At 47.7% G+C, this 13,517-nt stretch overlaps 2 protein-coding genes across 7 annotated transcripts in view; one reads left to right on the top strand and one right to left on the bottom strand.

The window, feature by feature from the left end:
* Nucleotides 1-205, bottom strand: part of Ccdc121 (coiled-coil domain containing 121) — a 3,245-nt gene extending 3,040 nt beyond the window's left edge. Inside the window, exon 1 of the mRNA XM_010604845.3 lies at nt 136-205. Coding sequence (XP_010603147.2) covers nt 136-185 — 50 coding nt within the window. The 5' untranslated portion in view covers nt 186-205. The remainder of the gene's footprint in view (nt 1-135) is intronic.
* Dtnb (dystrobrevin beta) overlaps nt 7-13,517 on the top strand; it is a 340,951-nt gene continuing 327,440 nt past the window's right edge. For all 6 annotated transcript variants that reach the window (XR_002024739.2, XM_010604850.3, XM_010604848.3 and 3 more), the window contains exon 1: nt 7-254. Coding sequence is in view for 5 of the 6 variants with exons in the window: in XM_010604850.3 (XP_010603152.2) it covers nt 121-254 (134 nt within the window). In the remaining variant the exon portion in view is untranslated. The remainder of the gene's footprint in view (nt 255-13,517) is intronic.

Here is a 13,517-nt window from a genome sequence, read left to right as displayed (position 1 = left end):
GGAGCGATAGGTTAAGGCCAAGGCTCGGGGAAAGGGAGGCCGAGTCTGGGCCCGCGGGCCCCGCCTTTCGCTCCGACCTGGGAGCCTCGCTTCGCCCCGGGGTCGACGCCCACCCCGCGCATGCGCACAGCTTACCTAGTGGCCCAGAAATCGTCTGCTGAGAGGAGTTCAGTTCTGCTAGACATCGGGGCAACGCCAGCGCTTAGCTTTTTGGTGAAGAGTTGCGGAAGAATTATTTCCTGCACGTCTACCGTGTAAGTCCTGGGCAGATGAAGTTGATGTTTTAGTGACGGAGACAAAGTCATTGTTCGTATGTGGAAAGTGAATAGGCAGGTGATCCAGAGTAGTGGAGGCTGCTCCGCGGTCTCTCTACTTCTTCCCTTTTGCTATATTTCTCTGCGTCCGCCCCATTCACCTTTATCTCTCCCCTCTTGCCCACCCTAGCGTGTCAGGTTGTTGTAATTTTCGGAAAATGAAGTGACAGAAAGTCACTCTCAGTCTCGAAACATCCGGAACATAAACCTATCGTCAAATGTGATTCATAAACCTTTCTAATTCTGTTCTTTTTCTCGAGACTTAGTAAGAGAATGAGGGTAATTACGTTGTGGTTCGCTTGCCAATCTGTAAACCTTACTTTCATTCCAAAAGCTGCATGGGAAATGTGTGTACCTTGAACGTGTGCATAGTGTGAGGAGAGGTTCCCAGTTGTATCTGACTTGGAGAGAAGTTTATGATTTTTAAAAAGATTGTAAGGGCTGGGGATGTGGCACCCCAGTGGCACCGCGCCTGTTTCACAAGTGCAAGGTCCTGAGTTTGATCCCTGGTACCAGAAATAAATAAGTAAGTTAGGTTATAATTGAGTGTGAATCTTGATTCCTGATAGGATCCAGGCTTCCTGATTGCAGGTTATCACGGTGCTCACTCTCCCTACCCATCACTTCTAGATCCTGTTTAGCTTCTTGTGGCCCTGTGTAGTGATAAAAGGAAGACCTTGTAACAAAAAGAAGAAATCATTTTGGGCCGATTTTGAGAAAACATCTTACATGTTCTCACTTAAAGGATGAAATTCGAATATTTGATGGGAGAAATTTACAGACTAGTTTATGTAGGACTATATACTGTGGACTCCAGAACACAGAACCTGAAGAGAAGTGTGAAGTGTTAAGTCTTCAGTTACTTTATTTTATTTATTTATTTTATTTTTTTTTTGAGGCAGGGTCTCACTATATAGTTGAGACTGACTTGGAACTCACTACCCAGGCTGGTCTCGAACTCACAGTGATCCTCCTGCCTCAGTCTCCCGAGTGCTGGGATTACAGATGTGCCACCATGACCGGCCCTGTCTTCAGTTATTTTAGTTGGGAGCTGCATCACTGCCATAAAATATTTCTTGTCTTCTAGTTAAAATATACTCATCTTTGGCTACCTACCTTCTGCCTGCAAGACTACAGAAATGGAAGACAGCAGATATCAGGAAGTATCACATCAGGATCTTAATCAGGTGGTTCTCTCTGATTCAGTAAATATTTCTGAAGTATTTACTCTTGTTTCTAGTTGTTTATTTCCTCATAATGAAGCACTGAACCATTCAGCTTCACACAGCACTTTTTGTCATGACTCAGTAGGACAGCTCTTCGTGGTCCCTTGGCCGGGGTCGCTCATGGTGGCACATTGACCTGGCGCTCAGGTGGGGCTGCAGTATCCAAGACGGCTTTGTGCGGCTACATTCACTAAGACTCAGCTCTCCGTAGGACCTCTCCCTGGCAGACACACAGGGACTTATATCTTGGCTCACAGATCTCTTGAGGCTTCACTTCAGAACTTATACACCATCACTTCATAGCATTCTGCTGGTCCATGGATCCCAGGGTGACCCAGACTCAGAGAGAAGGTAAATGGACTCCACTGCGTGAGTGTGAGTGTGTGTGTGTCTGTAACTAGAGATTGAACCTAGGGCTCTGCTTGGCTTTCCAGCAGCAGATCCTTTTGAAGATTTGGCTTTATTCTGTAACCTCTGAAGAACAGCACATGGACCACAGACTAGGACTGAACAAGAAGGTCTAGGACATCCTGGAGCATTTCTATGCATTTCAAAATAAAAACCGACTTATTCTAGTGGCATCCAGTTATTCAGTTTAGCTTTCAGGGCCTTTGTTAGGAGATGGTCTTTACAGGGCCCACGTGGGGAGGCTCTTCAGAGGAACGCAAGGGACGGAGGCTTAAAGGGTGGCCTCAGCCTTTCAGTTTTAGGAAAGCTAGTATTTGGCCATACCAAGGTTAAAATACTCAAGTGACACATGCTGCAAAGGAGGCAAGAATATATAGAGCCCATAATTAAACCAAAGAGGTAAAAATTTAAAAAACGTGACAACAAAGCCACTCTACTCATAGCTCTGGGGAAGCTGGTCGTGGGGGCTTTGGCCAGAGGTCTGTGTTAGGTAGAGATGCAGAGATAAGGGACATCTGGGGCCACAAGCCCAAAAGCTCCTGGAATGCATGGCTAAAGATTAAAAGCCTGTGACAGTGACCCCCAACAGGGAAAGAGCCCAAGAGGCGTTACTCACTCGGTAGGCAGGCAGTACAGACGGAAGATCATTTCTTTCCTACTCCAGATAAATCTCTGCTTCAGCTGTCAAAGTCTCCGAGGATGAAGATGATAGAACTCCACTGATGGAAGAGGGCAGAGGAGAGCCCAGAGTAACATGGAGCCACAGGCTGGCTGCGGGCTGGTGAGGATTTGGCAAGGGTGTAGACCAGTCATGATGAACCCATAGCACACGTGCTGCACCAGGCTGTTTGTATCATTGAAAGCTCTAAAATGTTCACCATCACTGGTGTAGATGAACAAGTAAGGAAAGGTCCAGGGAAGAAGGAAGGTGCACCTTGATTTCCAATCTCCAGGGCACCGCCAGTTGCACCAGGCCCTGGTGTCAAGATGTCCAGGCTCACAGTGATGTTCACAATGAAAACGAGGAGTACAGGCAGGCCTCAGGAGGGCCTTGATCCTAGCAACAGATGAGGCCTCAGGCCTCAGGGAAGTTGGGCTGACATTCGCTGCTTCTGCTCTCCTGCGGTCGTTTGAGTATTAGGACACATTACTCCTAAGGCTGCTTTTCATGTTTGTGGGTCTGCTTAGTCCCAGCTACTCGGTACAAACAAAGCAGTTGTTTTTCTGGGAATGCCTTTGGCGGGAGGAGCCCCACACATACTTTTGGCTCCCTTCCAGCTGTCTCCCCTCTTTGCCTATGTTATCATGTCCTATCTGTCTTTACAGTGGGACTGTTTCTCCTGGCCAGCAACTGCTGCTGTAATTCGTGCTGGATCTTTTCACCCTGCCAGGACCTGAGGACCTGGCAAGGCAAATGCAGGGCCTAACTCCCCAGGCGATACTTTTACCCTGCCAGGGCTGCTCAAGCCTTGCAGCAGTTGGGCTGCATCATGCCCCGTGGCCTTCTGGGAGATACTTGCTCTGCCTCAGCAATCTTCAGTCATGGACCTAACACACAGGATTCTGTCCTGGTGTCTCCCCGGATGACTCCTGCATCCAGGAGTCCTGGTGTCCTGTTGTCCTCCTCTGGGTGACTGCCCCTCTGTAGCCCTCCTCAGTCTGGTCTGCAAAGGGCCATTCCCCTCCCCAAACCCACACAGAAAGTCTTACACTGTGCAGCTGAGTACTCCTAGTGGGTTCAGCCTGAGAGCTGTTCCCCCTTGTGCTACAGCAGAAGTCTTAATAAAACCTCACCCACGTGGCCTGTTCACCCCTACTTGTGATTTCTGTTGAGCAGAGCGTGCTAAGCTGGTGCCCAAAGCCACCAGCAGCTGGGGTTGGTAACACTGAATGGGGCAGACAGAGGAGCTGCTGTCTCCAGTGACCAGCGGAGTTCCCCTGATCTGACAGCAGCTGCTGGCTGTGCTTCATGGGCCCTTTCCCTGTGGTGAGGCTTCCCCAGGGCTGCAGTCAGAGCAGCCTCATTGTCTTCTGAATTTTCTTCCCCTTTTGTTGAAATAGTCTTATGCATTCTCACCTAACATTTGCAGGTGAAACAACCTCACTGTGGCAGGTAGTATCTTTCCAATTCTAAAAGGCTGTTGCCAGCGCTTAACCCTCTGTGTTCCTCGAAATAGCTTTAACATGGGCTGGGGATTTAGCTCAGCAGTTCTACCATCTGCCTCGCAAGCGCAAGATCCCAAGTTCAATCCCTGGTACAAAAAAAAAAAAAAAAGAAAGAAAGAAATAGCTTTAACATGAGTGCTTTTGTGAAGACCACTTGATAACAAGGCACTTTGGATCCCGGACAAGATACAGCCAGGATACTCAGGGTTTTTTCTTTTTTTGGGGGGTACTGGGGATTGAACTCGGGTCCTTGCGCTTGCGAGGCAGGCCACCAAACTGCTGAGCTAAATCCCTGGCCCACTCAGGGTTTTTTCAATCCCCACTGCTAAGGATCAAACCCAGGGCCTCATGCATGCTGGCTCAGCTGTCTACCATTGGGTGACATCCCAAGTATTCTTTTTATTTCACTCATTCATTCACTTTGAGACACAATCTTGCTGAGTCACCTGGGCTGGCCTCCCACCTCTGATCCTGCTCCCTCAACCTCATGAGTAGCAGGAATTGCAGTCGTGTATCCCATGTCCGGCCAGAATGGGTAATTTTGAAAGTGGTAAAGGAAATGAAGTGTCCACTCTACATTTTCATCGGCATTTGTGCCAGTAGGAAACCTTTCAGTATATGACAGTTGGCAAGGAGGAGAAACGAAGTTATGTTAATTTGGCAGTGACGAAATAAATAGCTCTCACTACGATGTTTCCAGTTTGTTGGTCTCTTTGTTTTTCACTCCAGTCTGCTGCTTGATTCCTTGTGGACACTGCATGGGGTTATGGTGACTGAAGTAAGTTCCAAATGGCTGGGCCTGGGGGGCTGCCTGTCCAGGCTAGGCAACTTAGCAACTTGGTGAGACCCTATTTCAAAATAAAGAAGAAAGAACTGGGGATATGGCTCAGTGCAAGGGCTTAGAGTTCGATCTCTGGCGCTACAAATAGTAAATAAATAAGCCTGGTGTAATGGTATATGCCTGTAATCCCAGCAGTCTGGGAAGCTGAGGCAGGAGGATCCCAAGTTCAAGCCCAGCCTTAAGCCCAGCACCTTAGTCTTGACAACAACAAAAAAGTAGCTCAGTGTGAAGCCTTTGACTTCAACCTGAGTACCAGAAAAAATAAAAATAGAAAAAGAAGGAAAAAAGAATAAGAAGTCCCAAATACAGTTATTTCTGTAGTCCTTTAGCTCCCCAAATCTGATTAGAATGGAAAAGTTGAGGCTGCAGTGAATTGGTACCAGAAATTTCTCCTGTCTGATGCAGGCCCTTACACATACATACACGCTCATGCGCACGCACGCACCCTGCTGACCTGCTGGACACGATTCCCCTTCAGCCACAGCCATTCACCAAGGAGGAATCCGCGGCTCCCCCAGGGGAAAGAAGGCTCTGTGATTGGACTAAATAGAGGCCGGGAGAGGCTGCCTCTCATCTGGACTCATTATCCTGTCACCCCTCAGAAGAACGGAGGGATTTTCAAGCCTCATCATTTCCATTCTCGCTAGGGCTTTTGTGGAATTGGTCCAACCCCAAGCGAGAGCAGAGGTCACTGAGCAGACTGGGGTCTGTCTGAGAAAGGCTGTGGGTGCTGCTCCTGCCCAGGTGCCAGCGTGAGAGCACCTAGAACTAGGGGTGAGGCCTTGGTCCTTGAAATGCGCAGGTGAGAGCCAGACAGGAAAGGCGGCCGGTCACACTGATGTGCTGAGAAACCCTTTATAGAGTGCACGCTTTGTGCAAGGAGCGCAGGCTGTTTAAGTATTGTGCTGCAACGTGCCGGAAGGGACGCACCATCGCTAGGACCAGAACTCAAAGCCAAAGCTGGAGAAACTCAGTGAAGGGAAGGGTCAGCCATTCAGGACTGGCTAAGCAGAGTCTCAGTGAGGCCAGTACGGCAGGGCAAGCAGTGGAAGACAGTCTTGGAAGCTTTAGGTCGCTGTTTAGGTTAACAAGCTGCGGCAGAACCCTTGATGTCCGCCAGTAATAAACTTTTAAAAAAGAATGATGCTTAATGGTGCCCAAATAAAATTCCCTTAACCACAAGTACCACAAGTGATTAACTTGTTGTCTTCTTTTTATTTTTATTTTTTATTACAGTTTTTTATTTTGAGACAGGGTCTCACCAAGTTGCCCAGGTGGGACTCAAATTTGCCATCCTCCTGCCTCAGCCCCTCTCAGAGCTGGGATTACAGGTGTGCACCACTGAGACAGACACGACATCTGTGGGCTGCTCAGAGATTGTTTCATACATGCTCATACCTGTAATGTAAATCTGTACTAAGTCTGGAGCTGGCACAGGGAACATCTACAAGTTCCAAGTAAGAAAGGCCTAAAAAAATGTTTTTTGCACATTTCAGATCACTTGTGGCACATTTAAAAAAATCCAGTCTCATTTAGAATAAAAAGGGTGTAGTTCATTCCTCTGGTGCAGCATGAAATACAGAGTGTGAATGATTCACATCACAGCGTGACTCGTCCAACCAAAGAGTAAACTTGATCCATACACCTGTGTCTGTAGATATCCAGGCCACAGCTGCAGCAATAACTGCATGTTTCCTTTTCCTTCGTGGTGAATGTGCTGAATTTCATATACAGTCCTTGCTTCCCTTCTAAAGGAATGCAGCTCAAGACAGGGTCCTGCTTCAGACTCCAGCCGTGCCACGGAGGAGCCACCTCTGCCCAGAGCCAGGAAGGCAGGAAGTAGCCTGAAACCCAGGGCAGTGCTTCCGGAGAAAGCCAAGGTGGCTGATGATTTGCACTTTCATTCTTTCTGTGCTGATTAGCTTGTCATCCCTTTGGGGCATCTTCTGTATCTCTCTCTGTCCCATCCCCCCACCCCCCTTTATCTCATTTGTTCTCATCCTCTGTGTTATCTAAAATTGGATTGCTTTGTTTGACTTATGTAAGAAAAGCAGCAATCAAAACCAGCCACTCTGAAAGCCTGGGCTGCCGGAAAGACCAAATTGGATTGATTATTCCCACTCAGGCTTTGAGAACGCTTTAAAAAGAAAGAAAGAAAACCTTGTGAACTGAAAACTCAGGTTCAGTGACCCTGATATGACTCAGCTTGTTTGCATATCTGAGTACAGTTTTCAAAGGGTAGAAAAGGCAAGTGTTTTTCTGGAGCTTTTTATTTGAATAACTTGTTTGCCTAGGAGAATCAACAGAGCCCTCCCCATGTGAGTGCAGATGGAGCACAGAGCCCTCAGAGGCAAACTCTCAGGTTGATTCTCTTGGCCGCAGAGGAATGTGTTTGGGACCCCAGAGGTTATTGAAGTCCCATCCACTGGCCCTGCTCGGGCCCAGGAGGTGCCATGGAATGAGAATAAAGAGGGCTCGTTTCCAGTGTGAAATGTTTGTCTTTTCGTAATGTCCTGAAGCAGATGCTTTCCAGCTGTTGAAATTTGGGGTCAGCTACGTCTCTGTCCTGGGCCATTCTGTGCATTACGGGACATTCAGCAGCAGCACTGGCCTCTGCCCACTAGCAGCCCAAGGCACACTAATGTGTCCACACACATACACACATTGTGACAACAAAAATACCTTCCCAAATCGCCAAGCATACCCTGGGGAATAGCAATCCGTACTGAAAATGACTCCTTTAGAGAATGGGCTGGAGTAAATATTACATCTAAAACCTACATATGAGACATTAACCTTAAGTGTGTTACCATAGGTAGGGATGATGGTAGTGCTTGCCTGCAGTCCCAGCAGTCTGGGAGGCCAAAGCAGGACGATCTCAAACTCAAACCCAAACTGGGCAATTTAGTGTCTCAAAATAAGGAATAAAAGAGGGCTGTTCATGAGCTCAGTGCAGAGGTCCAGTGTGTGGCCGGCATACGTGTGTGTGTGTGTGTGTGTGTGTGTGTGTGTGTTGGGAGGTATGGCAATGGCTTCACTTCCCCAGCTTCCAGAATACTGCACCAAGGTGTAACTTCCTGTAAACTATAAGCTTCAGAAAGGGAGGAACAATGTATATCTTATTTACTGCTGTAGTCATAATACCCAATATTATGCTTGGAACATAGTAGGTGCTTTAAAAAATTGTGAAATTTTCCAGGGATTTAGCTCAGTGGTTCCACTGCCTGCCTGGCAAGCACAAGGACCTGAGTTCCATCCCCGGTACCAAAAGAAAAAAAAAATTATGAAATTTTTTACCACTTAACAGATATTATATGTCAAATATTATAACATTCATACAAAGCACTGGTAGGATAGGCACTAAGGTAAAACTCTTAAAAAAGTACTTTCAGTATCACATCATTATTTTTTCCAAGTTTTATGGGAATGTACTAAAATTTCTCCTAACCACATGCTTGGTTCCCTCTGGGAAAGCGGGGAGGCAGAGAGTGAGCCCCCTACCCCGCAAGTATTCTTAGGCCCAAAAGATACGATGGGTACCAGGTAATGGGGAGGTTCTTAGAATCATTGTTGCTGTCGTGGCAGCTTAGCCAGCTGCAGGTCCCATATTTTTTTCCATAAATATTTAAACCAGAGTAAACAAAGCCCAGGGAGCACCCAACTGACTGGAGGCTGACAGGGATTTGACTCATGTAGCCAGAGCCTGAAGATCCAAGGCATTTCATTAATTTCTCAGTAATGTATGCTCATATTTTACAAGACTGACCTCTCCGGTGGGGCTTTACTATCTTGGCTCTGTGATACCAGTGGGGAAACCAAGGCCTACACCGTTCAGTCACAGAACTGCTCTGTGCCGTGGTAAGGCTGGACCAGTCTCCCCGGAGCAGGACTGCTGGCGGCTGTCCCTTCAGGCCCTGGTGGCCTTGAGAGGAGAGATCCCTGTTAGAGTTTGTATTCCGACATCCCCCAAAGCCCCACTCAGAGGAAGTGGGGCTTTCTTTCTCAGAGGTAGTTGAATCTGGAGTGTGTGACACTGGGGTTAAGGGTGTGTGATTACTAAGCCACTGCTCCTGAGTGATTAGTTTGGCACCGCCCTAATCCCGATAGTCTGAATGAGATAAAAGGGCAGAAAGATGCTGTTAACCCTCCTGTTGCTTTTGCTGTCTTCCGCCACCATGAGCTGAGGCCTCTAGCTGCCTTTGCTGCCCTGTGAGCGCCATGTTGTTTCTCCTCACCGTCTTTGTTTGCCATCCCAGCCTTGGAGCCAGCTGATTATAGACTGAAACCTCTGCAAACTTGCCAGAGACCCCTTTAGTCCAGTACCCACCTGCCCAGTGTACGACGCAGGCCTGAGAAAAAGATGCACTAAGAGACTTAACCAGCAGAGAAAGCAGGGTGCTAGGACGATCCATGCCGGTGCAACCGACAAAGGTGCTGGCCAGTCCCAGGCGCTGACTTTTACTGGCAATCAGTTGGGATAAAGACAAGATATGTGCAGTTCCTAGAGAAATTAATGTAAGCAAGGCTCATAAAGGATAAGGCAAAGCATTCTCGAATTAGGAACAGAATAAACGAAATGTGTGATTGTAATTAGAACATTGTCCTTCTAGTCTGAAGGCTTTAGTTGTGGGAACAGAATTTGGGTGTGAATTATTCTGACCTCAGCACGTAGGCTTCAGCCAGACTCATGTCTATAAACAGCCAGTTGTGGTTTTAACTCTTCACAGCCTGCTTTGGGCAGAATCAATATTAAAGTCCTGTGAACGCTGAGCTAAATAAACCCCTTCCCTTTTAACTTTGGGTGTTAGGTATTTTGTCTTAGCATGGAGAGGAAAGTACCAAGCACAAGCACTTTCTGCACTGTGCAGGCTGAAGAGGGGCAGGACAGGCATGGAGGAGCGCCCAGGTGAGCCGCAGGAGCAGCAGGACCAGCCTGGGAGCCACAGACTGAGGCAAAGCAGGCAGCACCTATCCTGGGGCTGAACAGGGGTGTGGCACATCTCACCACTCCTGCAGCAGACCGGGCAAGGGCACTGCACTGCTGCCCCCTCAGAGGCCTGTAGTCGGGTCGTCAGCATGGAGCACAGTGCTGGAAGTGGGAGCAGTTAGTCGCACACAGGTAGACAGCCGCTGCTCTCCACACATGCTTCTCTATTTTGTGCAATTCTTTCTTTCATTCTTTAAAAGATGGTATGCTTTGGACCCAGGTGTGGCGGCACATTCCTGCAGTTCCGGCTAGTGAGGAGGCTGAGGCAGGAATCACTTGGCCGAGGAGTTGGAGACTAATGTGGGCAAAATGACCAGACCCCATCTCAAAGAAACTGAAGGCTGACGCTCTGGGCAACTGTGTGGTCACCAGCCTGGTGACCTCAGGAGTCCAGCTGGTCACTCCCCCGAGACATCTGGCCCTGCAACCCCACCTCCCCTGACGAGACACGCCGAGGAGGCGGCCAGGCCTGCTGCGAGAACCAGAGACTGACCCAAGATGACAGGACAGAAGTCAGGGCCAAATGAGCAGGCAGGGTCTGCAGCACCCAGCACGTGCGTGGGGGTGGCTCCTCCTGGACGGCAGTCAGTGCCCTCTGGCATGCAGAGAGCGGGGTGGCAGCCGTCTCACCCTTTGTCTACTCACAGCTGTGGCTTGAGAAAGGAGACACTGGACCCACAGGACACAGCTCTGTGTGCTGATGACTTGCACATTAAACTATGCTCTTCTTAAGTTTTCGGGAAAATGATGAATGGTTGAACCTATTACGTCCCATCCCGTGTAATGTGAACTTATGATATATATTACTCATTAAAGTCATTCTCTATTATTTTATTAATTGAATTCTGTTCATGCATGGGAACTCAAGTGCTAGGTCCTTTATCCTCATCTATTTTTTCTTTCTTTTGGTTTGGTTTTTTGAGACAGGGTCTCACTATGTAGTTTAGGCTGGCCTTGAACTCACTATGTAGCCCAGGCTGGCCTCAAACTCACAGCGATCCTCCTGTCCCAGCCTCCTGAGTAATGGGATTACAGCCATGCCCCACTATTCCCAGCTCTCATTTCTTTTTTAATGGAAGAAAAAAAATGTATATAAATATTAAAATTTTGAGACAATCTGGCTAAGTTACTGAGTTATTTAGGCTGGACTCAAATTTGGTGATCCTCCTGCCTCTCAGCCTCCCAGAGTGTTGGAAATACAGTCATACACCACTACACCAGGCCTATATATGCATTCTGAGATTTATTGAGTACCTACTTTCTTCTCTTGACATTCTGGTGGGTGAGGTATCATGGCAAAGAAACATGCATGTAAACAGTTAAGGTAACCCCAGATAGGGATCACATTTCTCTAATATTATGCATGCATTTCAATCCCCTGAATTATTGCATTTGTTGTTCTGCGTTTTGTTCTGAAGCTCCCTGAAAATGATTTCACCCTGCTCCTCTGTGACCTTGATAGAGCCGTCAGCCACACGCATGCAGTCCTTTGTCCTGCAGAGGCCTTGGCTTTGAAGCAATGTAAATGGGAGACCCAGTCAGTGAGTCAGTGGTGTCACTGATTCTCTGCAGTTATTAAAAAAGCCAGAAATAGCAGAGAAGGACTTTGGGGATGGGCAGGGGTTTTGTTAGGGTAGAGACTTCCACCTTCAGCACCTGGGGATGGGCCGAACAGTGGCCCCGCTGATCCCCGGAACACCCGACGGAAGGGAAGAGGAACTTTGTGGATATGATTAAGCTAACAATCCTGCGGAAGTTATCCTGGGATAACTGTGGGTTTGATGTGATCACAGGGCCCTTTCAAGAGGACGGCTGGCCAGTGCCCTGGTGAGCAGGTGACAGCAGCAGAGGAAGATGAGGCAGCGTGACTGGAGGCCCTGGCCATGCAGCAGGAGCCTCTACAGTGGGAGGGACAGGGTTCGCCTCCGAGCCTCCAGCAGGAACAACCCCTGCACACACCTTAATGTCTGCCCTGTAAACCACATTTTCAAGTCAGGCATGGGCACACTCCTGTAATCCCAGCTCCACAGGAGGCTGAAGCAGGAGGACAGCAAATTCAAGTCCAGCCTGGGCAATTTAGCAGACCCTGTCTTAAAATACAAAGGGCTGGGATGTATGTCATTCAGGAGTAGAGCATTTTCCTAGCATATATGAGGCCTTGGATTCTATCCCCCGTACTGAAAAAAAATCTCACTTGGGACTCATGACCTCCAAAACTGCAAGAGAGTAATTCTGTGTTATTTTAAGCCCCCATTGGCAATTGATTACAGCAGTGATAAGGAAGGACTGCGTGTGTGTTTTCACGTAGGCTCACAACAGGAAAACGAATGAACCCTTTCAATCTGGTCCATCTCTTTTGTCTGGTCATTGAGCTGATCTCCATCTGGGAACTAGACTGATGGTGTTGTCCAGGGAGGCAAGGTCACCCCAGAGCAGAAACCCAACCACCAGACCCTCTGTCGGCGCTTCTTTGGAAGTCTCTCCTCAGGGGACAGAAAAGGGAGCCTTTGTCCTGCTCTTGGTGCTCCCACCTAAGCCTGCTGCCCTGAACCGGAAGTTGAGTTGGATGTGAATATACCCAGTGTTTTTTTCCAGGCTGTCTTAAGGAATGAGCAGTGAATGACTATACAAGGAAGTCAGTTATCAAAACATTTATTGCTCACTTTCAATTTGCTGTGCATAGTACCCATACCAAGAGCCAAAGATAACTAAACATCCTCCTTGCCTTTAGGAAAGACAAATGTGTCCAAAATCAACTGTGAAACAATATATCAGATTCCACAGTAGGAGGCTCCAGACGGGTTAATTCTGACGAGCAGGTTCGGTTAGAGGTGGCTCCCTGACAGGGGCCCTCTGATCCGGGTTTAGGTCTTTCATGGGAATGTCACAGAGGAGAGGGGAGGGAAGCATCATTTAGTATTCTGCAGTGCTTGTGTTTAGTATTTACTAATGGCCTTCCCTACCCTGTAGTATGTCTGTTCCTCCCATGGGCCTAGTAAAAAAAATGACCTTAGGCTTCACAGAGAAATAGTGTGGATAGGAGTCATGCCCCAAATACTGTGGAAACCAGAAATTAGTCATGTACAATAAGGGCCATTTCTTTCTAAGTACAGAAGCACGGGCTTCAAGTGAGTTGCCAGTCAGCCTTCATTTCATTCTGAATGAATTCCAAATGTGCCCTTTAATTTTTATTGGTGTTAACATGTAACCGATGATGGTTGAACATTTGTTCTTTTTTTTTTTTTTTTGGTTTTTTGAGACAGGGTCTCACTATGTAGTTGAGACTGACTTGGAACTCACTATGTAGCTCAGGCTGGTCTCGAACTCACAGTGATCCTCCTGCCTCAGCCTCCCAGATTACAGGTGAACATTTGTTCTTTTATACTTAAATGGACCCCCAATGTAACAGTTTGGAAATGAGTTCTTTTAAATTGCAAGAAATTTTAGAGAGGGGAAAAAAAGGAATTGATAAATGTTTCTGTGGCATTCCAACCTCTCTGGCCTTGGTCCATGCATGTTCTACAAGATTGAAATTGATGCGGGCCTGTTACTTGCATTCGGCTTTGGCGGAGCTG

The sequence above is a fragment of the Fukomys damarensis genome, unplaced genomic scaffold (assembly GCF_012274545.1).
Source record: "Fukomys damarensis isolate Sample0158 unplaced genomic scaffold, DMR_v1.0_HiC HiC_scaffold_2, whole genome shotgun sequence".
In the NCBI taxonomy this organism is placed as follows: Eukaryota; Metazoa; Chordata; class Mammalia; order Rodentia; family Bathyergidae; genus Fukomys; species Fukomys damarensis.
The sequence above is the reverse complement of the archived record's forward strand: the minus strand, read 5'-3'. Positions and strand labels throughout refer to the sequence as shown.